This window comes from Malaclemys terrapin, chromosome 9 (assembly GCF_027887155.1).
Source record: "Malaclemys terrapin pileata isolate rMalTer1 chromosome 9, rMalTer1.hap1, whole genome shotgun sequence".
Taxonomy (NCBI): domain Eukaryota; kingdom Metazoa; phylum Chordata; order Testudines; family Emydidae; genus Malaclemys; species Malaclemys terrapin.
In genome coordinates, this window is record NC_071513.1 from 79,232,773 (window position 1) to 79,259,888 (window position 27,116).

Below are 27,116 nucleotides of genomic sequence, written 5' to 3' on the forward strand. Positions count from 1 at the left end.
TGGAGGAGAGGGAGCAGGCAGACTTCAGAGGGAAGGGAAAAAGACTGACGGTGTCACTGTGGGCTCTGTGCCTCTTTCCCTTCCCCCTCCTAAGTTTTCTCTAATGTAGAAACATTTGGAGAAGAAGAGTCTCTAGGTCCTGTCCCTCAACCCTGTGACCAATGCTGCCTTGCTTCTCTTTTACTTTTTTTCTATTCCTTGCCTGTCACACACTCTCTTCTCTCCTTCCCCAACCTGTTATTAGTTTGTATAGAACATATAGTGTCCTAGGCACTTACTCACCTGTCTCCCATCTCCTGCTTTTGCTATTCCACTCCAGCCTCTGACCACCTTTCTCCTCTTACCTCTACTCCAAACAGTTTTAGGGATAGACCCTAGGGGGAGTTATAGTATTAACCGCTAGAAATATGTTTATTGCTTCCCTAATCACGGTGAATAGCTCTGCTAATGATCTTCGCTGAGACAGCACATCATGCTATCCCAGGGAGATAAAAAATGACACTGGATTAGGTTTGAGTACCAAAGGCATATCTTCTCATCCTGGAATGAATATTGGTAAGGCTGCATTTAAACCAAAGAATTCTCTCAAACTATCTTGACTTTTTTTTTTTTTTTTTTTTTTTTTTAAAAAAAAAGAAAAATAAATACGTTGAGTCTTCTGAGCAAAATCAATGGTCCAGATCCTTAGTTGGTGTGACTTGTGGCATAGCTTCAGTTTACATCAGCTGAGGAAGTATTTGTGAAGAAAATGTTATTCTGTTTACTGGAAAGGGAGAGCCAGTGGTATGTCAGATGGAAAAATAGGTGGGTGGATACTTCTGGTTTCAGTTCTGTCTTTGGTCAGTTCCATGATAGAGGAGGCACATGGTTATTTGAATGGAATGAGACAACAGGACTATCCTAAGGCTGATGCACTTAGTTTTTGGTTCAGTATTACATTAGTGTTCCAACACAGATTTCATTCTGAATGTGCCAAATGGGTGCTAAAGGTTACATTATGCATGCAAGTTCGCTATTTTGCAAAGGTTATTTAGAGCTTTCTGAGAATAATTATACAGTACATCACTGATTAGTTTTTGGCAGTCTTCAAAATGTTTCAGGTCTGTGCCTTAAGTAATGAAAATGATTCATTCTCCATGGTTTCTAACTCATTGGCACTGAGGTACTGGTAATAAATTGCCTTGGGAAAATTATCCTTTCACCGTGTGACATTGAAAATAAGTGTGAAATGGTGGATTTGCAATAGTTTTTAGAAAATTGAGTGAGTATTTTGAAGCAAATATTTACTAAACATTTCTATATTAGGGTTACCATATTTAACAAATAAAAAAAGAGGACCCTCCACGGGGCCCTGGCCCCGCCCATTTCCCACCTCGGCCCAGCCCCAACTCCGCCCCTTCCCCGCCCCAACCCCACCCCCAACTCCGCCCCCTCCTCCCTCCCACTCCCAGCCACACGAAAAGGGCTGCCCGAGCGCTACCGGCTTCATGGTTTGCCGGCCAGCCCCCAGACCCTGCGCCCCCGGCCGGCGCTTCCCCAGCGCAGCTGGAGCCCGGGAGGGGAAGCGCCCAGCCGGGGGCGCAGGGTCTGGAGGCTGCCCGGCAAACCGTGAAGCCGGTAGCACTTGGGCTTCGGGCAGCCCCTATGCCTCCGGACCCTGCGCCCCTGGCCGGGCACTTCCCCTCCCACGCTCTGGCGGCGCAGGGTCCGGAGGCATGGGGCTGCCCAAAGCCCGTAGCGCTCGGCTCTTAAACAGAGCCGAAGAGTCAGGGGAGGAGCAGAGCCACCGCGGACGGAGGCTCTGCTCCTCCCCTGACTCTTCGGCTCTGTTTAAGAGCCAAGCTGCCCGAGCGCTACCGGCTTCGGGCAGCCCCCATACCTCCGGACCCTGCGCCACCGGAGCCCGGGAGGGGAAGTGCCCGGCTGGGGTCCGGAGGCAAGGGGGCTGCCTGAAGCCCATAGCACTCGGGCAGCTCGGCTCTTAAACAGATCCGAAGAGTCAGGGGAGGAGCAGAGCAGCCGCGGGAGGGGAAGTGCCCGGCCAGCATTTTCCCGGACATGTTCGGCTTTTTGGGAATTCCCCCCAGACGGGGGTTTGATTGCCAAAAAGCCGGACATGTCCGGGAAAAACCGGACGTATGGTAACCCTATCTATAGTTGTTTTAAGCTTAAACAACACTGAAAATTACTACATGTTTTTGTACCAAGCCACTAGCTTTGGAGAGAAAACCCTTCCAAAAGAAATTCAGGGAAAAAGATTCAAAGATGAGCAAACTTGCGTAAAGTCTGAGGATCAAATATTGTACAGACCACAATGAAAACATTAGCCTTTCATATGGGGAGTCCCTGTAGCTTTGATAGTAAACAGGTTTAGACCGTCAAAGCAGTGCTTTTATGCATTCATTGAAGAATGTGCTATTCTCAAATATGCTGCATGCTGGTTAAACATAACTCTGTAACATATTTGTCTCTTACGGGACATTAAAAATATCCCTAGTAAATTCAGCTGTACTGTTAAAAGGATGGAAAAGAGGAATTCTACGGTAGGTAATCCTTCACCTAAATTATCACCCCACATTAATTTAGGGTTTGTCTGGACAGAGTTAGTGTGCGGCAAGCTGAGATGTGAATCTATAGCACATTAGCATGAGCGTATCAACTGTCCATGTAGACCCTGCTACCACCCACTCCTGCATTTATACTAATTTTAAGAAAAGTTCCACCATATTTTGTGTATTGCTCTCATACTGGGTCCATATTTCTGAGATTATCTGAATAAGAATGACAGAAATGCAGCAATTGCATCATTATTGCAAAACTTCACAGTCTTTTACTACATTGTTCACTTCACTCTAAACTTAAGAACGAAACACTCAATGAGGTAAATGGTGGTGGATTAATTAACTTTGTTTAGCATTGTTCTGTGTATGGCAAGATCAAAGCTTGTGATGTCGGTAGTAGTTTGTATTCACAGAAATCCTCTTCATGTGCACACCTCACAGGACACAATTAAGCATTTATCATCTGTGCAAGTCAGACAAAGGACAGCATCTGCAAGATGAGAGGGGTGTTTGGGGCTTTTGAAAGGCAAGACATCGGAAGACTTTACAAATATTAACGTAAGGTTCAACAAATGGCCCACATGACTTCAGTGAAAATGTTAGGAGTTCAGACAAGAGCAACTGCCAACAGGAAGACCCAAGGTTTTAGGTGTAATGAGCTAGAAGGAAAGATTTAGGGCCAAATGTTCAATTTGGAGTTCCTCAAAATAGGCATTTAAATTCATATTCAGACACATTTTACATGTCTATGTTAAGGTATCTGCATTTTAAAGGATGAAAAAGAGGTCATGTTGGGGTAGAAATCTGAGGCATAGCCTTTTAAAAGGAGTGCTACAAAGATTAGATGGAGAAATTGTTCTCCATAGCTATCAGCTGTAAGGTTAGAAATAATGGCTATTTTCTGAAGCAAGAAAAGGTACAGTTAATAGAAGAAGCTGTTTTGGTAAACTCAACAGGGGAGTGGGACATACCACAAAAAGAAATAAAAATATTATTAGTAGAAATCTGAGTCATATTTTGAGTAGCCAAAAAGTGCTGAGATTAAAGTAATAGGAAACTCACTCTTTTGGTTAGCAAAATTCCAGTGGGCTAAAACTGGAGGGTTTGGGTCACACCCCAAAAGTTTGCTTGGAATACTGAGTTTGCCATCAAGGCTTGACCACTCCCCTGACTACAGGATGTGGCAAGAAGCTCTGCTACCTCTGCTTCCTATCTCCCACAAATCCTTGGGAAAGATCTCCCAGGGAGGGGCTGCCTGCCTTACCCCTCCTCCCCAATTCAGTAGCTTCCCGCCCATTCAGTACCGTGAAACTAGAAATTCTCCTTCCTGCTTGATTTTTTTAAAAAGCTGTTTACTTCATTTGGGGGTCTGAAGGAGAATGAATAATCCAGGTCAGGGAAATTGCATTCAAACCTCTGTGTAAAGCACTAGCAGACGTTTGATCCTATAAAAATATTGCAGCATACATTGTACAAGTAAAGAATTGAGATATATTTTTTTAATCTTTAGCGGTTTTTATATAATCAAACCTGTATTTTGTGACTTAAACTACTTGAGGGTGAACTTTTAAGTGTATTCAGTGAAGTTGGTGGTGGCTCAAGGTTTTAGTATCTGTCTCCCTCCTGTGTAAGAAGGAGGAGCATAATATTATTTGTTATGTATTGCTCTCTTGTGTGTAGACTCAAGTGGCCTGACACTTGCTGTAGCTTCTGCTGAAGTTGGTTTTGAAATTCAGCATAGCCATCCCTTAGCTCAGTCACTATTGGCTCTGACCATCTGGTCAGGGAACATCCTATCAGGTTTAGGCCCAGGTAGTAAGGTTGTATGTAAGAAAGTGCCAAAAGATTCTCTCACGTTATGGCCAGGTGGAGTTGTGGCCATTTTTAGAGTTACACAGTAATCTTCTCTGGCAGCAGACTGGACTGGTCTATGGGTTATTTTTCCCTTTCTCTGAGCATCTTGCAGGGCTCACGTGGTAAGACAGCTGTTATTCCTAGAGGTCGGAGCTAAGGACAGATGACACATCTTTATGTGCTCATGATGCCCTTAACAGGAATCTTTTTGAGATAGTGAGAATTGTGCCTGGGGGACCTGTGGTTCTCAAGTGGTTGTGCACCAAGAGACTGTGAGCAGTATGTAGGTGTACAATGAACGGAGACTGCGAGGACTGGGCGCCCCTAAATAACTGTTGGTTAATTTTGATTTAAGGTTTTGGACAGAGGCCTTTTAAATAAATGTGAGATCTAGAGTTTTATTAGCAGTTCTTACAAGTGGCATAAGCAATGTGTCACTAGCTCTTTGAGATACACAATGAGTTGAAGTTGACCTTTTTATGCTTTGAGGTTGCCAAAGGTGACCTAGTGGGTGGATTTCTGCTCCTATGATTTTGATATCTTTGATGTACTAATTATCCCTGCCCCCACTAAAGCATCCTGAACTGTAGACTCATGGGTTGGATGAGGCTAAGAGAAGCATTAATGCTTGCTGTTAATGTCATGACTATGTGACGAGCAGTGCAAGATGACTCAAATCTGTGATTGCATCTCTGTCAGTCTGACTTGCGAACCTTCAAAGAAGTTTTGTCTTGATACATTTGACACTGCAGTGGCCAGTCTGTTGACCTAATAAACTGCTCTAAGAAGGGTACGTTCTAGAGAAAAACTAAAATTAGAGTTGTTATACATCAATTTCAAAGCATTATAAGAAGAACAGTTTTTTATTTCCAATAATTCTGGCTGGTGTAAAATCCTGTTTAGTTTTATTTGTTATAATTCTTTGTGTGGAAAAAGTAAGACTCCACATTGAAGTAATTAATTGTAGTATATTGATTCCTACACTTCTATGCAAGGTTGCTTTGTGATTGAATATTGATCCTTGATGGAGCAGATGGGTGATTCCCTAAAGTCGTAGCTGGTATTTGTACCTCTAAATTACAGGTGGACACATTAGTTATGCCAGCACGCTAATTACATACTTCCTGGTGTGTACGCTTTGAAAACAAAGCACAGGAGATGCGCGCACACACAACCCATTAGTTCAGAATCGTGTTATACAATTGCTACTTAATGTTTTGTAAAGGTATTTTGACTGTAGAGGTAATTGAAAAGTTGTGTTTTTACTATGAAGAATCAAATACATTATCACATGAAAAGAAAGAAGTCAATTTTTAACTGTAAACTTATTTCATAGAATGGACTCAAATCTCAACCAGATACCTTCGAGAGCAGCTGGCAAAGATTGCAGAATTTTATCATGTGTCCTCAAGCCAAGGCAATGGCTCCGTAGCTATGCCTCAAGAAGTGGAACAAGCCCTGAAGCAGTGGGAATATAATGAAAAGTTGGCATTTTATCTGTTCCAGGTAACCTTGTAAAAAGTGCCTTTTTGGGGATGACTGTATTAGGTAGGGTCCAATTTTAAAATGCACTTAGAAGTAATTTGGCACTTTGCTTGCTCTTTCATAATTTGCATTTAGCAGCTTACAATTTGTGCATGTTTTGTTGAAATTTGCTAGGTATGATATTGTTTTAAGTTTTCTCTGTATTAGATTTATGAGGTTAAATGCGTTCAGATTTAGAGACAAACTTTCAACTGGTTTTTAATTTTGGGTGCCTAGTTTAGGACATCTAGGGTAGGGATTCTAAGGACAATTTTTTTGGTGGCCTCAGGGTGCGGCCACCAGAAAGAGTTGGTGGCTGCTCTCACACTTTCCCTAGAATACTTAATTAACTTTAGGAAAAACAAATAAATGCACATATACACGTCCAACTCATTGTAATTTATTTATTGCTAGTTAGTAAGTCTGTTGTGAAAGGTGATATTAACAAAAATACAGGTACACCTCTACCTCGATAGAACGCAACCCGATATAACACGAATTTGGATAGAACGCGGTAAAGCAGCGAGGAGCCCTGGGCCCCGCTGCTTTACCGTGTTATATCCGAATTCGTGTGGCGCCCCGGGCCCTTTAAATCATCACCAGAGCCCAGCTGCCAGAGCCCTGGCGGTGATTTAAAGGGCCTGGGGCTCGCCACAGCAGCTGGAGCCCTGGGCCCTTTAAATCACCACTGGGGAAGCTGGTCCAGTCCAGCACGGTGTACCAGCTCTTGCCGGTATGCCGGACCGGACCGAACCTGATATAATGCGGTCTCACCTATAAGGCAGTGAGACTTTTTTTGGCTTCTGAGGACCGTGTTATATCAGGGTAGAGGTGTATCACTTTTCACAGCAGACTTACTCAGCCCTGGCAAGCTTGGGGACAAATTAAGGCCTGGATGGAGGGTCGGGGAAGGTAGCAGGGGCCAGGGGCAATGAGGGTTGGTGAATTGGGGGCTGGGGGTAGCAGCGGGGGGGCTGGAGCCTGACGCCCTGCGGCCGGAGCCTGGGATCTGCTGCCACACAGCTGGAGCCCAAAGCCCCACTGCCAGAGCCTGCCAATCCACCATCCCAGGGCTGAAGGCCAAAGTCTGAGCCCCACCGCCCCTAAGAAGGTGGGGAACTCACCGACTCCCTGCTCCTCCCGCATTGTGCCCCAGGAGTCTCCAGAGGGGTGGCAGAGCCCAACCGCTGCTGGCGGCCCCAGCAATCAAAACCAAGGCAGGGCATTCAGGAGCAGCAGGGAGGGGGAGGAGCCACTATCCGCCTCCCGCCCCCGAATCACAGTCCAGGAGGCTGTGGCCACAGGAAAAGCCCTGATTTTTCAGAGATTCTGTGGGTCTTTTACTGGAGTTGTGGGTGTTCAGTACAGCTGAGGATCATGTACTACTAGTTCTCTGAGGCTGTACACCAAAAATGGAGGCATCCAAAATAGAAGTCCTTTTTGAAAATCTGGGTCTCCTTTCCCATGACTCTGGTGTATGCAGTTATTGTCACTCTGACAAAGCTGCAACTTTCTTGTCTTACCACTGATTAATTTTGCATTAAGTGGATTTAAACCTTTTAATTTAGAAAGAAATGCACATTATCAAACTTTCCATTTTCAGTCACTGAAACAGATAATGAGCAAATTAATATCTTCATTCAGGTGCAACTTGCTGATAGCAAACTTGTAGCTTCATATTTGGTAATGAAAGAGCTATTTGTTCATAATAGTGTAATTCAGCTCAACTGTAACTTGAGGTTTTGTGTGTGTGTGTGTGTATGTGGGGGGGCTGCATAGGGGAGCAGAGGGCGCTCCTTCCATCAGCCTAGTTTTCTGACCAAATTGTATGAATGAAGCACAAAGAGGTCAGATAGTATGTGTTGGACAGTGGCTTGAGCCGGGTTAAAGCTCAAGATTCTCTGAGCCCTTAGTTGATTAGTCACTTGCTCAGCCCATTAGACCCTGTGGCCTCCATAAATGCATTTTCAGCATGTATTTGATTCCAGTGCTTGTCCATACAGATTCCATTCTTGGTACACATGCACCCAGTGCACTCGAGTTTGGGTTCTTTTGGCCAGCAGTGTCTGTTGGGGGCTGTGCCTATGGCCTGAGTGTCCTTGTGCCTCCAACCAAGGACTTGTGGGAGGGGTGACCCCGGCTGCGAGTCAGATTTGCAGTGTCTGAGCTTTGTTGCTCACTGTGCAGCCCCGATCCCCACCCATCCCTTTCCAGGGACCCCTTTACAGGACAGCACGCTACATCAGGAGGTGCAGTCACTGCCATATCTCAGAACAGTGGAAGAAGTGCCTCAAGAGCATGGGGAGGGCTTTTACCCTCATTACTTTCTGAATCCCAGAAAGGAAGAGGGCTGCACCTTTTTCAGGACCTGGGACAACTGAACACCTTCATGTACAAGTTCAGGTTGGTAACTATAATTTTGGTAATTCCAACTCTAGATCCACACGACTGTATATAGCTTTTGCTTCCTGCCTGTAGGAGGTATTCCTGACTGGAGCCACCGGCATCCCTTTTCAACCAGGCGTTCCGGTCCAAAACTGGACACCTGGCAACCCTAAGACCTACAAGTAAACCAAGAAAAATCAATGCTAACTCCAAGTTAAAGAATGAAAGTTATAGGAGGGGCTTTAGTATCCCTGAGGCCAATGGCCTACCTGTAACCATTGTTTAGGTTGACTGATAGCACTCACCTCCAATAATCTAGGCTGCTGCTTGTGAGCCACAACCAGTGGAATATGCATGAGCAAGTACTCAAAGAAAATATTGTTACTTACCCTACAGTAACTGTTTCTTTGAGATGTGTTGTCCATGCATGTCCCATGACCCGCCCTTCTTCCCTGCGGAGTCTGATAACACCTTGATTCTGTATTAGTTGAGGCCATGCTGCTCTTTATTCCTATGCTCATTGCATGAGGACACTCAGAGTGTAACCGTTGCACACCAACACATACTGCTGGCCAAAAGAATCTGAACTCAGGTGTATTGCGCACATTTGCACCAACTGTGGAATATATATGGACAACACATCTCAAATAACCAGTTATTGTAAAGTAAGTAATTGTTTCTTTCTATCTTTGTTGTTGTAAGTTAAAGTAATTTTGGTTTACAAGAAGTTTTTTTTTTTTTTTTTTTTTTTAAAAATGGTATGACTAGAAAATAGCTATTGTATAGAATAACCATTGTACAATTACTATGGGACTAAAGTCAGGTCACATGCAGGGATCCATTCCTGGCATTTGAAGGTTTCTTGATTTCCCATTTGCAGAGTATTGAACTACAGTCCTCAAAAACCAAGAACAACAAATTGGTGCTGAATTAGTTTTCGGCTCCATGGAGAATGCACTTTGTGGAGTTCCCCTCCTGGATGTTCAGCCTTGCTCTCCTCTTGCATGGTCCAGTGTGCACTCTAACTTGCCTTGCCTTCCACTAAGCACCTCTTTCTAGTCTGATTATTAAAGATAACAGTAAAAAGGAATTCTGTTGTGGGGTAAATCAAGAAAGGTAGCGGGAGGCTGTGCATGGAGAGTGCGTACTCCCTGCCAAACTGAAGGTCTGAGAAGGGGGAACTAAGACAGAAACGAGTCTCTCTGGTGCCAGGGATCAGGCGTAGAGCTGTTATGGTAGTGAATCTGTCAAGGGGATGGGATTCAGACAATCTGGTGAATTTGAACTGTGTGCGTAGTCCATTCCAGTTCATGGTTGCTTCTTCATCTACTGGGCTCTTTGAGTAGCATTTGTTCTTGCATATTTTTCTTTCTATGTTAATTTTTAAAAATCTTTGAGAGTTGTAGGGTCTTATCATCAAGCCTTAAAATCATTTTCATTTGAGTAAGGAGATCAGAACCAAGTGGCATTTTAAAGGAGCATTTGTAACAAAATTATAAAGCTTCTTGTGTGCTGCTTCCAATTAATTTTGATGCAATTTAAAAAAAAATTCTTTCAGGAGGGAATGCTTGAAAGACATGAGTATTTGACATGGATACTGGATGTTCTGGAAAAAATCAGACCTGCTGACGATGAACTTCTTAAACTCTTGTTACCGCTAATGTTGCAGGTACAGAACATGGTTTAAAGCTATAGTTATTTTTGAAAACAATTTATATTTTAGAATATCCCAGGTAAAAAATTTTTATTTGGTGCTCTTCAGTATATTTTTAAAAATTGCTTATATACTAATGTTCTACCTATAAAATGTACTGAAATCTTTTTCCAGATGCTTCGTATTTGGACTAAACTACAGTTTTATATGCATTTTTAATGCTTTGAAATTCCTCATGCCTTGAATACATAAATTAGGTTTTCTAAATAGAAAAACAGGACCAAAAATGCTCTTTCAGGACAGAAACTTTTTTAAAGAGTCAGAACTGGTGTTTCAACTATGTTTTCTGTCTGAGAGATCTTCTAGGTGCATTAGATGATCCCTTCTAATTTATGTATGTCAGATATCAGAATTGTAGTGAAAGTGAGTACCTTGAAAAGGCTGTTTTGCTTATTATATTATGCATTTTTTTTTCAGTATTCAGAAGAGTTTGTTCAGTCAGCCTACCTGTCCCGTCGCCTTGCTTATTTCTGTGCCAGACGACTGTCTTTATTGCTAAGCGATACTCCTAACCTCGTAGCTGCACACTCACCTCATATGATTATTGGACCAAACAATCCTCCTTTAGCAGCTCCAAGTCCTACTGCAACAGGTCCTGTGGTGAGCCCGGTACAGCTAGCCTGTTCAGATTTCTTTTCCTGCCCACAACATCGTCCACTAGTTTATGGACTGAGTTGTATGCTGCAGGTAGGTAGATATTAACAATTCTCATTGCAGTGTATCTGGGGACTTGATGATTTATGGGTCTGGTAATGGGATAAAAAGTATTCTACTTATAGGTCATTATTTCGTATCTATCTTAGACAATTATTGTTACCATCTCATGGTTTCTCACTGGTCAATTTGAAATGAGTGATGTCAGACACATTCCTAATGTATAGGTGCCATATCACAAAAACCACTAGTAGGTTTGGTACTTCTGACAATTTCAGCTAAGAGATGAAGATCTGAATGAGCCTGGTCAACAAACATAAGGTTGGTCTCTCCAGGTTACGACTGAGAGTATCAGCAGGACAACAGGAAGAAGCTTGTGCTGGTGACTGTCCACGTTGGTACCTGTTGTGTAGACAGAAGCCCTCTGCTGGCAGAAATAATTAAAATGTCCCTTGGAGAGCACTCTGCTAGGCATTTTGGAATGCACGGTAATCTGGCCTGTCCTCAAGAAGCCAGCGCGTGACATCAGTGACTCTTGTTAATTTCTGCTGGGTGTCAAACCTTTCATTCCTGAGCAAGGTCAAAGACAGGGTGCTAGTTTACCGACTCCAGCAGCACCTAACCTCAGAAGATATCCTAGATTTTTCGAGGTCAGCACAGAGTCAAAACAGCATGGGTCGTACTGATAGACAAGTCCCAATGGCAATGAACCAAGGTGAGACAATGACACTCATACTACTTGCTTTCTTATCCACCTTTGACACTATTGATCATGAGCTGCAGGTAACTCATTTATATGTGCTGGCAAGAGGTGATAGAACTAGGCTAATATAACTTCTTTCCTTTCTAAAAAGGCTCAGTTATGATGAGCAGCTGTGTCTCTTCCCTAAGAGGTCTGACATGCAGAGTACCTCAGGGCTCAGTCCTATTTCTGCTTCTGTTTAACATCTACTTGATGACATGGCTTGTGATGCCAACAATATGCTGATGACATTCAGCTCTATGTATCTCTCAGGCATCACTTTCTCACAGGCCATGGCACCTGAGGGAATTGAGAGCCTGGATGAAGACCAGCTGGCTCAAACTGAACACAGGGGACACTGGATTAATACTAAGTGAAGAAGGTAAATGGGAACATCAGCACCTCTTCCTCCGTCAAGAAGCTAGAAGAGACTTTTTCCATTCACACCTAGCAAGACTCCTCCTATTCCTCTTGGACAAGGACCTGCCATTAGTGTTTATCGCCTCCATATTGTATTATTGCCGCATGTATTCTTTCTCTTTCTTAGCACAGACAAATTCATAAAGCTGGTAAACAACACAGTGACTTATTTCCTAAGTGTAACAGTCCAAAGAGACTATATAATGCTTTGCTACCTGCACTGGTTCTCCTTGCATCACCAGATCAGTGCTGAGTTTTGGTACTGATTCACAAAGCTGTCAATGAGATATGCCCAGCTTATTTTCAAATGACACTTCTCAGGCAACCTGTTTAGCAGGTTACTGTTGTTGGAATCCAGATCTGGATTTGTGAGAGCAGGAGGTAGATCAACACAACAACACAACCCAGGACTCTGGAACACATTCCCAAAAGAAGCTGGGAAGAACCTTACTCTAGGTATTTTTCAGATCATGCTTTAAGATCCATCTCTCCTTCACCAAAAAAATTTCCAAATCACCAAGGCAAAAGAAAACAGAGTGGCAAGCTCAGAAGTAACTTAAAATTTATTTTCTTATGCTCTAAAAGTAATTTAGAGCAGGATGGGTTGCTGACAGGAACCCAACCTACAGGTCCCGCTTATACCTCGATGACGAACAACCCTCATGGTGGGTGAAATCTTGTGCCCAATGAAGTCAATGGCAAAATTCCCATTGACTTCAGTAGGGTATGATTTCACCTGGTGGTTTTTAATCCTTGTAGGTTTTTAATCCTAGATACCATAGCAATAGTCGTTTTTATAATGGTTTATAAATGGAAATGAGTCTTCAGGCCTGTCATCCAGCACCTTTCAGGAACAGAAGATTTACTTAGAAATAAGGTGCATTTGAATGGCTCCTTTGTGTTTTCAAATCTTGATAGGAAAGCATAGTTTAATTAATGAGATAAATTTTAATTTTTCACATATAACTTCTCTTTGTAAACGAAACCCTAAAATGACACCTATTTTGCTAAAAGTTATTCATGTTTCATAGGCAGTGTCTGATGGAAATTAGTCTTCAGTGGTGTCTTTGATGGCAGTATGAAAGCAATACAAATGTAAATTGAGCAAGTATATATTTAAATGCAATTTTCAATTTAATAATGAATAAGGAAAATACCATTTTAATTTCATTTCCCACACTGATGTTTTAAAAAGCAAATGGTTTTGCAAAGGCCTCTTTTTAGTCCTTTTCACTTGCAGTTGTGAGGCAGAAGTGGTTTAGTTCAAGCGACTATCTCCTTTTGTTGGTGTTTAGCTGTGACCCTGTCTGTTGCAAATGTTTGGCAAAGGAGATTACTTCTAACTACTTTACATTGTTGCCTGCAGACTGTAACTCTCTGTTGCCCAAGTGCCTTGGTGTGGAATTATTCCACGAATGAAAGCAAGAGCATTAATCCAGGTTCTCCTCTGGACTTACTTCAAGTTGCTCCATCTAGTTTACCTATGCCAGGTGGAAATTCAGCATTTAATCAGCAGGTAGGCTTGTTTTTTACAGGGCAAAGGTCTATATTCTGTGTACCTTCAAAAAGCGTAATATTTTATGCTCATTAAGACTAGCAGGTTTAGGTATGCCTATAGTCTTGATTTGGGATTAGTTACATATTAGCTTTAGAATTGTATAAATTATGGTGTACTAAATTGTTTGGCAAATCTTTATGAATGATGGGATTGTTTGGATTAAAGTATTGTGCATTTGAATTGCAGTATTGTTTAATGCTTTCAAAGTAAAGGTCTTGAGTTAATTTAAATTGATGTTATTTAATGGCACAAAACAAAAAATACTGGCAGCTGCAACAAGTCTCCTGCTAAAGTGCAACATTCATGACCTGAAAAACTTTCACTCATACAGTATTGTTGGGTTGAATGTAAGTTCTGAAATGAAGATGATATTTCAGTATAGAACTGTAGATAATGTTTAAAAAAAAATCAAATCAGTTGAACATTCTGTGCTTGAGGGTACTTTTTCCTAATATAGAAAACATTGTGATACACTGTTGTATACCTTACTTATGCAGAGAAATGTGCTTGAGATGAGAATTGTGGCTTCCCAGCCACTAGCTAATGAGCAACAATAATCTTTTTAGGTTCGGGCAAAGATTTATGAAGTAGAACAGCAGATAAAACAACGAGGTTGTGCTGTGGAGGTGCGATGGTCTTTTGACAAGTGCCAAGAATCAACGGCAGGTAAAGCAAGTCAAATGCAAAGTAAATGTTGAAAAATGTGGGTCCTAGGTTTTGCATATTTGTATGTGTTTGGGCTTGATTACATTACATTGTGATTAATTTTAGGTGTAGATTTGATGGACTGACGCAAAGTAACAGGCACCATGTATTTTTTTTGGTTTTGGATTGGTGGTGTGTTAGCATAAATTTTAGTCGGGAGGGACCATTACAATTCAGGTTCTGGGCTTAGTGAATCCTAAACTCTTGGACCAAGTGGGGATGTGAAATTTGCAGAAATAGCCTCTTCAGTCCATAAGGGATAATCTTCCATGACTCTCCTGCTGACACAGGGCTTAATGGTTTGGGGCTCCTGAGGGAAACCATATGGAACCCATCTGAACTGTAGGGTTGGTCACTGTGAGAAGGGAAGATGTAAAGATCCTTGTGGATGGGAGTGTTCCAAGAAGGGCAGTGAGGACACCACCTAAGTACTGGAGAAACTTGCAGCTTTAATAGTAGGGTTTGTGTGTGTGCATGGATTTCTGGTAACACAGGATCTGGTTAATCTCTAGATGTATTCTAAAAATACAAGAAAATATTTAGCATACCACATCTTTCATAATTGGATCAGCTATTTCTCACTAAACATTACCTTCTACAGCTTTGATGGGTTGCAGTAGCTCAGAGGATTGATAGAGTGAGAGTGCCTTTGGTCTTAAGTCATTGGTTCAAATCTAACCCAGGTTGATAGTGACTGACCACTCTTTTTGCTTTTCAGAGACCAATGGGGAAGTTAATTTGATTTTAGTCATGTTGGCTGAGGACAGGTGTCCATGTCATCATATCAACCACCCAAATTATCACTTTCATAGTACCATGAACACTAAATTCAACTTGCCTCCTTTTTAGGGGTGGGTGGGGATGGCTTTTGTGTCCATTTCACCCAGATGTTAGTGCTGCATGTATCTAGTGAAGACTTATATTTAACAAAGAATGTTTCTGGTAAACTATTTGGTTACTTTTTCTTAACTTTCATACCTAGGGGTCACCATCAGCCGAGTTTTGCATACACTGGAGGTCTTGGATCGACACTGTTTTGACAGATCAGATTCCAGCAATTCAATGGAGACTCTTTATCACAAGATTTTCTGGGCAAACCAGAACAAAGATAACCAAGAGGTAATTAATGTTCTCCCAACCCATTTCAGAAATTGTAGGCTCGTAATTCCCTTATTCATTTCAATTATTTTATAAAAGTTTGGCCCTAAACTTTCATGTCTTTGTTTAGTTTACATGCGTTGGCTGATAAAGTTGTTAGGAGAAAATGGTTCTTCATTGTTATGAGACTTCTTCAGTGTTCTATGACCTAAGCCCTTTTTTATAAGGAATACTCTTTCTCCACTGGCATAGCTCCCTTCCCCCTCATTGTGAATAGAGGGAAAGGAGAGATTCCCAACCCCCTGCTTCCCTCAAACTATCCCCTCTCAACAGGTACAACTCGTATTATTATTTTTTTAATAATCTTCTTTGTGAACCCCAGATCACACTCCCCCTGGGGCTGCTCCAAGAGGCTTACTGGTGCTCTGGGCAGAGGTGGATTAGCCACGGGACTCGGGCCCAGGGGCCCTGGAGAACTGGGAGGCCCCTGGCTTCTGCACAGCAGGTGGGGTGGGGGAAGCCCCTACACTCCCAGACCCCACTCCCAGCAGAAGCCATGGGACAGGGGAAGCCCCCCACCATCAGCGCCTCCCCCATCCCCAGCAGAAGCGCCTCCCCCAGCGGTCCCGACCCTGGCAGAAGGCATGTGACAGGGGAAGTCTCCCTGGCAGAAGCCCCCAGGCAGGGGTAGCCCCCACAGTGGTTCCAACCTTGTCTCTGGCAGAGGAAGCCCCCAGTGCCCCGACCCTGCTCTCCGGCAGAAGCGCGGGGCGGGAGAAGGCCCAGCACCCTGATCCTGGTCCCCTGCAGAAGCATGGCACCCGGACCTCTGCTGCGGCCCTGGGACTGGAGGAGCTCTCACTCCCTGCTACGGCCCAGGGGCTATGGCGCAGGGACAGAGCTTCTCCAGCCTTGGGGCTGCAGTGGGCGCAGGGGAGGGGAGAAAGGAGCAAATGGGTCATAGGGGGGAACCGCTGGGTGGCATAGGGATGGTGTCCCAGGGAAGGGGCAGAAAGGGGTGGGGTGTGGGTGGGCCCATAGACAGAAGGGGCAGAATGGGGCGGGACCGCAGGCGGAAGGGGTGGGAAGGAGCCCCCACTTGCTCTGGCCCAGGGCGCTGGGAAACCTTAACCCGCCTCTGCCTCTGGGGCTGACTAACCTCTGCAGGCCATGCATGGGAAGAGTGAAATAGGTTCTGCAGAGGGCTATGGGATCAAACTTCTGCTCATAATGAGTTAATCCAGCACTATCTACTTCAAACTGTTCCAAGAATCTGTCAAAGCTGCCTTCAGCCTAATAAACAAATCCTGCATTTATATAATTTCACAGCATGACTATAGGGCATATGTATGTTGTAAGAGGGATTCTATCACCACAGTCTCTATTCTGGATGCCAGCCACAAATTCTGATATATTCAATTAATTAGATTAAAATAAAATAGAATTATCTGCAGAGCATATACGTAGGTGTAAAATCCTGTTCCAATGGGAAGGAGGAGGGGTTGGATGGGGGCAGGAGTCCCTGGGGGGCAGTCAGGAAGGAGGGGGGGTTGAATGGGGCAGTCAGGGGACAGGGAGAAGGGGTGGTTGGATGAGGCAGTGGTCCTGGGGGGGCCATCAGGGATGAGAGGAGGTGTTGGATGGGGTGGCGGGGATCCAGGGGAGGTCAGGGGATAGGAAGCAGAGGTATGTGGATGGGGCAGGGGTACCAGAGGGGCTGTCAGGGAATGGGGGGGTTGGATGGGGTAGGAGTCGGGGGGGGAGGGGCAGATAGGCGGTGGGGGCGGGGCCGGCCCTCGACCCCCTCTCCTAACCGGCCTTCCATACAATTTACGAAACCCTCAGGCCAAAAGGTTTGCCTGCCCCTGCCCTAAGAGTAGGCCATTTTCTGAAGGCTTTGAAATGGCAACTTTATTCCAGTATATGGTGGTGGGGAGTTATGAGGCATTCTCACAGTAAATTGTTGAAGTCAAACATAGTTGGACTTTGGCTATATAGCATCAGCTGGTTAGAGGAATTAGGAGGAAAATAAACACATTTATGCCAGTTGGTTTAGAGCAGGGGTAGGCAACCTATGGCACGCGTGCTGAAGGCGGCACGCGAGCTGATTTTCAGTAGCACTCGCACTGCCTGGGTCCTGGCCACTGGTCCAGGGGACTCTGCATTTTAATTTAATTTTAAATGAAGCTTCTTAAACATTTTAAAAACCTTATTTACGTTACATACAACAATAGTTTAGTTATATATTATAGACTTATAGAAAGAGACCTTCTAAAAATGTTAAAATGTATTACTGGCACACGAAACCTTAAATTAGAATGAATAAATGAAGACTCGGCACACCACTTCTGAAAGGTTGCCGGCCCCTAGAGACTTTAGTTTTTGTCTCCAGTCCTTCCTGATTGGCTCCTAGGCTTATGTTAAATTGCAAAGTGATCCCTTAAACTAGCAGAACCTGATTAGGGTTTTCAGAGAATTGTAACTTGCTGCTTGATATGATGCGTAAGTTGACTAATAGGAAGTGGGAGAGCCTTGTATTGCTGACGGGCTGTTTTCCAGTGTTTACTGAACATTATCCGATATTTGAGTACTTAACAGTGGAAAAAATTACCACTTATGATGTATGTTGTCATCTGCACACTGACTTTCAGAGAGCTCCTGCATCTTAATAACTGACAGGTGTGTGGTGACCGTGAGTATAATACGGCTATTACTCTGAAACGTGAGTATAATGTAAATCATGGTCTCTGTATTAGTTAGTCCATGTACCTTGTACATAATTTAGGAAAGTGTAGTTGAGCCACTAGGTGGCAGTTTGTTATTAGGCACCTCTATGGGCCTTGCAAGTTTATTTCTACAAAGGTAAAGATGAAGTACAGCTGGTATAAGTCACATACTCAAGAGACAGTAGATCGGTACTCAGCTAGAATGCCTCTGACTTGTATCTTGTCTTGATTTTCAGTTTTTTAGATGCAGGCTGTCTCTGTGTTTGCAACAAGAAGCTCTCAATCATGAGCTTATGCTAGTACTCCTATTTTTAGCTAACCATTTATGTAACATTGTGGCCTGTCCTTGTTTTTTGTAGTGCTCACAGCACCAGAGTATCTGCACGCTAACCATTATTTAAAGCAGGGGTCGGCAACCTTTCAAGAGTTGTGTGCCGAGTCTTCATTTATTCACTCTAATTTAAGGTTTCGTGTGCCAGTAATACATTTTAACCTTTCTAGAAGGTCTCTTTCTATAAGTCTATAATATAGAACTAAACTATTGTATGTAAAGTAAATAAGGTTTTTAAAATGTTTAAGAAGCTTCATTTAAAATTAAATTAAAATGCAGAGCCCCCCGGACCGGTGACCAGGACCCGGGCAGTGTGAGTGCCACTGAAAATCAGTTTGTATGCTGCAGGTTGCCTATCCCTGATTTAAAGCAAAATTCAGTATGAAGGGCTGTAGGCACTATTCCTCATTGATGGGAAGCCACTGTAGCATGTGTGGCATTTTTTTCCTGCTTCCATGGTTGGTGAATTGCAAAACTTCATCATGAAAATAGTAAATTATGGTAGTATTTATTTTACACTATAGGAGTGCCCACGAAGTGCTAGGCACTGTACAGAAATACAGGGAAGACACACACCCTGCCATGAATACCTTAGAATGGAAGAGACCAAAAAAACAGATGATACAACATACACACATGTTTGGAGTGGTGCTTTGCCACCAACATATCTTATTGGTTCCACAAAATTTTTTTTTATGAAAGAAGTAAAAATAAATTATTTATTTCTTTCAGATGTCATGGAACAAATGGCTCTTAGGGAGAGATTTTAATGAGGGTAGTGGAGTGGCCTGGTAAACCTGTTGAGGAAGTGCACTCCAAGCATGGAGGTAGTGTGACAAAACAAATGTGGAAGTAGTTGTGGGAAAAATGAATGATGGGGCATCAACGCTGGAAGAGTTTAAGGGCTGGGGATAATGTGACAAGGCAAGTGTGGAGAAGCAAAGGTGTTGAGTGAAAGTGTTAGGCAGGGCCTTGAAGTTTAAACTTTGGTGCAGGGGAGAAGTAGAAGATCAAGAGGGAGGTGATGTAGTCAGATTGGGCCAGACAGATGGTCTTAGCAGCTTCATGAACACATGGGGTATTCATAGATTCATAGATTATAGGACTGGAAGGGACCTCGAGAGGTCATCGAGTCCAGTCCCCTGCCCGCATGGCAGGACCAAATACTGTCTAGACCATCCCTGATAGACATTTATCTAACCTACTCTTAAATATCTCCAGAGACGGAGATTCCACAACCTCCCTAGGCAATTTGTTCCAGTGTTTAACCACCCTGACAGTTAGGAACTTTTTCCTAATGTCCAACCTAGACCTCCCTTGCTGCAGTTTAAACCCATTGTTTCTGGTTCTATCCTTAGAGGCTAAGGTGAACAAGTTCTCTCCCTCCTCCTTATGACACCCTTTTAGATACCTGAAAACTGCTATCATGTCCCCTCTCAGTCTTCTCTTTTCCAAACTAAACAAACCCAGTTCTTTCAGCCTTCCTTCATAGGTCATGTTCTCAAGACCTTTAATCATTCTTGTTGCTCTTCTTTGGACCCTTTCCAATTTCTCCACATCTTTTTTAAAATGTGGCGCCCAGAACTGGACACAATACTCCAGCTGAGGCCTAACCAGAGCAGAGTAGAGCGGAAGAATGACTTCTCGTGTCTTGCTCACAACACACCTGTTAATGCATCCCAGAATCATGTTTGCTTTTTTTGCAACAGCATCACACTGTTGACTCATATTTAGCTTGTGGTCCACTATAACCCCTAGATCCCTTTCTGCCGTACTCCTTCCTAGACAGTCTTTTCCCATTCTGTATGTGTGAAATTGATTTTTCCTTCCTAAGTGGAGCACTTTGCATTTGTCTTTGTTAAACTTCATCCTGTTTAACTCAGACCATTTCTCCAATTTGTCCAGATCATTTTGAATTATGACCCTGTCCTCCAAAGTAGTTGCAATCCCTCCCAGTTTGGTATCATCCGCAAACTTAATAAGCGTACTTTCTATGCCAATATCTAAGTCGTTGATGAAGATATTGAACAGAGCCGGTCCCAAAACAGACCCCTGCGGAACCCCACTCGTTACGCCTTTCCAGCAGGATTGGGAACCATTAATAACAACTCTCTGAGTACGGTTATCCAGCCAGTTATGCACCCACCTTATAGTAGCCCCATCTAATTTGTATTTGCCTAGTTTATCGATAAGAATATCATGCGAGACCATATCAAATGCCTTACTAAAGTCTAGGTATACCACATCCACCGCTTCACCCTTATCCACAAGGCTCGTTATCCTATCAAAGAAAGCTATCAGATTGGTTGGACATGATTTGTTCTTCACAAATCCATGCTGGCTGTTCCCTATCACCTTACCACCTTCCAAGTGTTTGCAGATGATTTCCTTAATTACTTGCTCCATTATCTTCCCTGGCACAGAAGTTAAACTAACTGGTCTGTAGTTACCTGGGTTGTTTTTATTTCCCTTTTTATAGATGGGCACTATATTTGCCCTTTTCCAGTCTTCTGGAATCTCTCCCGTCTCCCATGACTTTCCAAAGATAATAGCTAGAGGCTCAGATACCTCCTCTATTAGCTCCTTGAGTATTCTAGGATGCATTTCATCAGGCCCGGGTGACTTGCAGGCATCTAACTTTTCTAAGTGATTTTTAACTTGTTCTTTTTTTATTTTATCCGCTAAACCTACCCCCTTCCCATTAGCATTCACTATGTTAGGCATTCCTTCAGACTTCTCGGTGAAGACCGAAACAAAGAAGTCATTAAGCATCTCTGCCATTTCCAAGTTTCCTGTTACTGTTTCTCCCTCTTCACTAAGCAGTGGGCCTACCCTGTCTTTGATCTTCCTCTTGCTTCTAATGTATTGATAAGAAGTCTTCTTGTTTCCTTTTATTCCCGTAGCTAGTTTGAGCTCATTTTGTGCCTTTGCCTTTCTAATCTTGCCCCTGCATTCCTGTGTTGTTTGCCTATATTCATCCTTTGTAATCTGTCCTAGTTTCCATTTTTTATATGACTCCTTTTTATTTTTTAGATCGTGCAAGATCTCGTGGTTAAGCCAAGGTGGTCTTTTGCCACATTTTCTATCTTTCCTAACCAGCGGAATAGCTTGCTTTTGGGCCCTTAATAGTGTCCCTTTGAAAAACTGCCAACTCTCCTCAGTTGTTTTTCCCCTCAGTCTTGATTCCCATGGGACCTTACCTATCAGCTCTCTGAGCTTCCCAAAATCTGCCTTCCTGAAATCCATTGTCTCTATTTTGCTGTTCTCCCTTCTACCCTTCCTTAGAATTGCAAACTCTATGATTTCATGATCACTTTCACCCAGGCTGCCTTCTCCTTTCACATTCTCAACGAGTTCCTCCCTATTTGTTAAAATCAAGTCTAGAACAGCTTCCCCCCTAGTAGCTTTTTCAACCTTCTGAAATAAAAAGTTGTCTCCAATGCAGTCCAAGAATTTGTTGGATAGTCTGTGCCCCGCTGTGTTATTTTCCCAACATATATCCGGATAGTTGAAGTCCCCCATCACCACCAAATCTTGGGCTTTGGATGATTTTGTTAGTTGCTTGAAGAAAGCCTCATCCACCTCTTCCACCTGGTTAGGTGGCCTGTAGTAGACTCCTAGCATGACATCTCCCTTGTTTTTTGCCCCTTTAAGCCTAACCCAGAGACTCTCAACACTTCCGTCTCCTATGTCCATCTCTACCTCAGTCCAAGTGTGTACATTTTTAATATATAAGGCAACACCTCCTCCCTTTTTCCCCTGTCTATCCTTCCTGAGCAAGCTGTACCCATCCACACCAACATTCCAATCATGTGTATTATCCCACCAAGTTTCAGTGATGCCAACAATGTCATAGTTGTATTTATTTATTAGCACTTCCAGTTCTTCCTGCTTATTCCGCATACTTCTCGCATTTGTATATAGGCATCTAAGATACTGGTTTGATCTTTCCTCCCAGTTTTGTCCTGATTCTCCTTTCTCTCTGCCAATATAGCCCACACTCCCTCTCGTTTCCGACCCATCTCCCCGGTCTCCATGTTCCCCACTTACCTGTGGGCTTTGCTCACTTGTCCCCGTCGAACCTAGTTTAAAGCCCTCCTCACTAGGTTAGCCAGTCTGTGTCCGGGTAGCTGAGAGGGGGAATTGCAGATGACCTCCCTTGGAGTGGATGGTGTGTGTGTGGGGGGAATGGCATCAGTAACTGAGAATGGAGAAGTGAAGAAGCTATGGGCTGAAAAATAGGAGTTCAGCTTTGGCTATGCAAATTTGAATTACAGCGACGTATGCAGGGGAGGAGGTACATACATGGATTGAGTAAGACAGTGGGCAGCCCGATTTTGAAACTGTGTGAATAGATGAGGTCACCTAAAATGAGGATCTAGAGGGGGGCAGAGTGGACTAAATACTGAGGCCTTTGTGGGATACTTGCAGAAAGTGGGTTGGGTTCTGCCCACCAAAAGTCATTGAAGGAGAGGCAGGAAGAGAGCCAGAGAGGACAGCATCACAAAAGGCAAGGGAGGACAGCATTTCAGGCAGGAGGGGAGTGATCAGCAGAGATGGAGGATGTGAGAGAGTGTTGGCCACAAGATCTGGCCACAAGATTGTTAGGGTGTGCCCTAATTAGAGAGACTCAGACTGTATTCATAATCTATCTTCATTTTGTGACCAGGACTAGTTGGCCCACAGCTGCATGACGGGGAATAGATACCATATCTATGAAGTGAAACTTAAGCAGGAGATGACCAATTGTTCCCAGTTTCTGATTGACTATATCTGTACCTTACCAGGGTGATGGCCTCTGCATTACTAACTTTGAGCAAATTGGCTTGAGGAAACAAACAAAAAAAAAACCCTGATGTGATCACAGACTAGAGCACACATACTCTCTTTGCCTTATGCTTGCTTTCATGCGAGATACAGTAGATTTACCCAACTGTTTGTGTACAGACCAAAAAGCAATGTTCAGTCTGTCTGTCTCTGAGGCCTGGTCTACACTGGTGGGGGGGCGGAGATCAATCTAAGTTATGCAACTTAGTACTTAGATCTACTTACCGTGGTGTCTTCACTGTGGTAAGTCAATGGCTGATGCTGTCCCATCTACTCCGCCTGCGCCTCTCGCCCTGGTGGTGTCCCAGAGTCGACGGGAGAGTGCTCAGCGGTTGATTTATCGCATCTAGACTAGATGCGATAAATTGACCCCACCTGCTGCACGTTGATCCAGCGGGTAATGTAGATGAGCCCTGATATTTAACAATGAGCTGTCTCTTCAGCTCCTTGTTATCGTAGTAATACTTGGGTGAATTCTTTAAAACCAAAGCATATGGTCTGAGCTCTCCTACTATTTTTATCTCATAATGCCTTACTGAAATTCATACGGTGAGAGAGAGAGAGAGAGAGTGTTATGCTAAGCACAGTGACTAACAGTTCATTTACAACAGTTCAGCTCCACTGACTTGAGTGGAATTGCTCCCAATTCATAGCAGTGTAATAGAATTGGGCCCTAAGTATCTATGATACGGCAGAGGTAAATATGACTGAAACAGCTACTTTCCACTGACTTAACAGCAATTGCCTGTTCCATGATAACCAACCCCCAAGCAAAAAATTGTATCAGTGTAGATTTAAAAAAAATTCAAAGTGTCCATGCAGCTTGATATGTCATTTGAGATTGCACATGTGTCTGTAGAATTGTTGTGCTCGGCTCAGAAATGACTAGTGCTATAAATATTATGACGCAGGCGTAATATTTTAAAATAAATATTGTGTGGGCAGCCCTCCGTTCCAGTCAGGCAATTTTAAGCAAGATTAAATGTTTACTAAAATCAGCTAGATTTCAAACGAGTGGTTAAGTATAGTAAGAATGCCTTTTAATCCCTCCCTTTTAGCTGCTAAAATGCCTCTGGAGGTTTGGATTAAAAATAGGGCCCTTAGAAACATTGAGGCAGTATCCCATAGATGCAGCCGAATGCATAGGGATAGAGTACCAATTTCTTTCTGGACCTTAGATGAGTAGGTTTGCAACAAGATGTATGGAAGTCATAAATTATGTTTAACACTCAGCAGCAGTTGCTTGACTTGCATGACTAGCAACTATCTGGTTTTAAAGTAATCCCATAACTTCCTTTTCATGTTTGTGCACTGGAATTTAGTTTGGGCAAAAGCATCAACCTTCTGCACAGCTTGAATATCGGGATTGTGAATAAAGGAATTCTCATCCTCATCCCCGCAGGGCTGTGGAGTGGCTCTGTGGATGCTCAGGGATGCACACAGTGTGCTTCCATGCCGGACCCTCCAAAACCTGCAGGGAAGGACATCTGCCAGACATGGATGTCAAGAGCTTGGCCAAGGAAGCCGTGGTCTGCACAGGGGGTATTTCTGTCTGCACGGGCTCTCCAAATGCTTCCTCATCTCCCATCCTTCACAATGAAATGGAAAGGCACTGGTATTGCTATGTCCAGGACTGTGTGTGAGGGAAAGGGATGGCAGGATTTCCCCCTTTGTGAGGTTTCTCTTTTAAGTAGCTAAAAAGTACAATCATGCTGCTGCTACACAATGCGGCATGTAGCATGCAACTCTCTTTGCTAGTACATAACTTGAAAGTGACAGTTTAACTGAGCACCACAGGGGGAGCCAGGAGACTGGCGGTCTGTTCATTACTGTCACTCACTGAGTCATTTAGGCTAGAGAATTCAAAACTGTCCCCTAATTTTGGATACTCAGTATCTAGATACCCTACTTTTGAGACGCCTACATTCAACGGAAGTCAATGGGAATTGTGGGTGCTCAGCATCTATGAAAAATTAGCCCTCTGTGACTTGAATAAAACACTCCCAAACAGCATAACAAAAATTATGGTGGAGCTGAATGAAAACTTTATTCTTAACCTCTGTGTGCTTCATCTACATCTTCATCTCTGTGCTTATTTACACACTGAGATAATCAGATGAAAAACACTACATAAGTGGTAAATATTGTTTTACATGTTTTTTTTTCTTGTGTAGTTTTCTATAAAAGTGTGTAAAATTAGTTATTGTTTTGGTTACAGTATATCCATTTTGCTTTTTTCCCCCCTATGGAAAAATTGATAGTTACAGATCAATGTTACATAAAAGTCATTTTTACAAGAGAAGGTTGCATTTTAGTCCGTATGTCCTAACAAAAATAGTTTAGAAGGTGATTTATCTTGGTATTTGTTATGAGACTTCAGCTCATCAATATATGTTCCTCCCAGTACTTTGCCATCATTTATTCTGAATACTGAAAAGCCCGACAGACTCCTATAAATCCCATCCCGGGTCCCTGTTTAATCTCTGTGCATTTCAAGAAGAGTCCTGATATGGTCATGGAGGAGTTACCTACTTTTCTCCTCCTATTGTCAAGGTGCCACTTCTGTTGGACATCTTAGTCCTATGGTGACACCATAATTGTAAAGACAGGTATTAAGCGTCTGAGTGGAGTAGTCTGACCTGAGGTTGTTTATTTCCACATTGGCCTTACATCACTGTAACTCTTTGACTTTATTTGAGTTACTTCAGATTTGCAATGATATAAATAGGAGAGGAACAGAGCCCTCTGTCAGATACTGCATGTAAGTAAAGGTCCTTTGCCCTTTTCTTCTCTTGCAGGAGTGTGTAACTTCTCCTCACCTGTTGTTATCCATTCCTTTCTCCACAGTAATCCTGCTATTTTTGCCTCTGAGTGTGACACATTTTTGTGGTTCCGCTAGTCCTTTCTGCCTCCTGACACTAGGAAGTGGACTTATCAGACCAACCTTAAACTTTCTGTGATAGCAGACAAAGCATCTAAGGTTTTGCATTCATTATTCCGGTTTCTATGTTCATAGGAAATAGCACTGACATTTGTGGTGGGAGCCGCCAACAACAATCGCTGGTAGAAGGGAAAATGGCAAGACCATGTAGAGGGTGGGTGGAAATGCCTAGCATGGCCTCTCTCAAAAGTGAACATCAGCACGCCATGCTCCCACTCAGCTTCTGAAGGTGCTGGATGACATTGATTAGCTGCTTTCCTTTATAAGTGCTGTGGTTGGGGCATTCCAGCTGAGCTGCAGTTTGCACTCTTTCTTTCTAGACCTCAGAGTGCTTAGCCGTTGATAGTCAGGTAACTACATTGCTTTTGGTTTTTGTTGGCATTTTATACAAATGCCTCTCTGTATATTTGATTTGACTTCCTGTCCTAAATAAATATTGCTCCAACTATGTCTAGGCAAACTAGTGCAGATAAAGTAATAACTAATCTGAGCCTTTGTTGAAACTTAAACCTAGATGAGGACACTTTTTCTCCTGAATATAAATAAATATAAATAGGCTTAATGACCAATTTGTTTTGAAAATGTTTTTTTTCTAAATGACCCACTCAGCATTTTCTATATTTGACTGAAGATAACTTTATTGGGCTGCAATAGACATAACTGGGCATTTAGAGTAAAATTCATCCAGCTGCATAGGAGCTGTATAATCGCCCTGCCTCCAGTGCAGTGAACTGCTATAGTTCCCTAATATGGGGCTTAAGTAGGTTCCAAGTGAGCGCACAGGGAGATTTGGTACCCATTTCACACATAATAGAATTAGGTTTCATGTCCGCTCCATGAAAGTCACCAGGGAGGAGGCTTGTGAGATGGGCCACGGTTGGTGAGTGGGTCTACAATTATATGGGTCCAGCATCCAAAATCTCTGTATGGGGGGAAATGTAGCGGGACCATCCCGAATAAATATTTGGACTGGGACCCTCCCTATTTTCATAGGTGCATTAAGGACCTCTTCACAAATTAAATTATAAAAGGTTTTTTCATCTTTTGACAATTGCCAGAGAATTTGTATTCTTCCC

General features: G+C 43.1%; 1 protein-coding gene across 1 annotated transcript in view; it reads left to right on the plus strand.

The window, feature by feature from the left end:
- The window catches only part of MED12L (mediator complex subunit 12L), a 312,365-nt gene that overhangs the window by 37,277 nt on the left and 247,972 nt on the right, over positions 1 to 27,116 (plus strand). The window contains exons 5-10 of the mRNA XM_054039474.1: positions 5,752 to 5,921; positions 9,883 to 9,993; positions 10,456 to 10,725; positions 13,221 to 13,370; positions 13,979 to 14,078; positions 15,100 to 15,236. Of these exons, the coding sequence (XP_053895449.1) occupies positions 5,752 to 5,921; positions 9,883 to 9,993; positions 10,456 to 10,725; positions 13,221 to 13,370; positions 13,979 to 14,078; positions 15,100 to 15,236 (938 nt within the window). The remainder of the gene's footprint in view (positions 1 to 5,751; positions 5,922 to 9,882; positions 9,994 to 10,455; positions 10,726 to 13,220; positions 13,371 to 13,978; positions 14,079 to 15,099; positions 15,237 to 27,116) is intronic.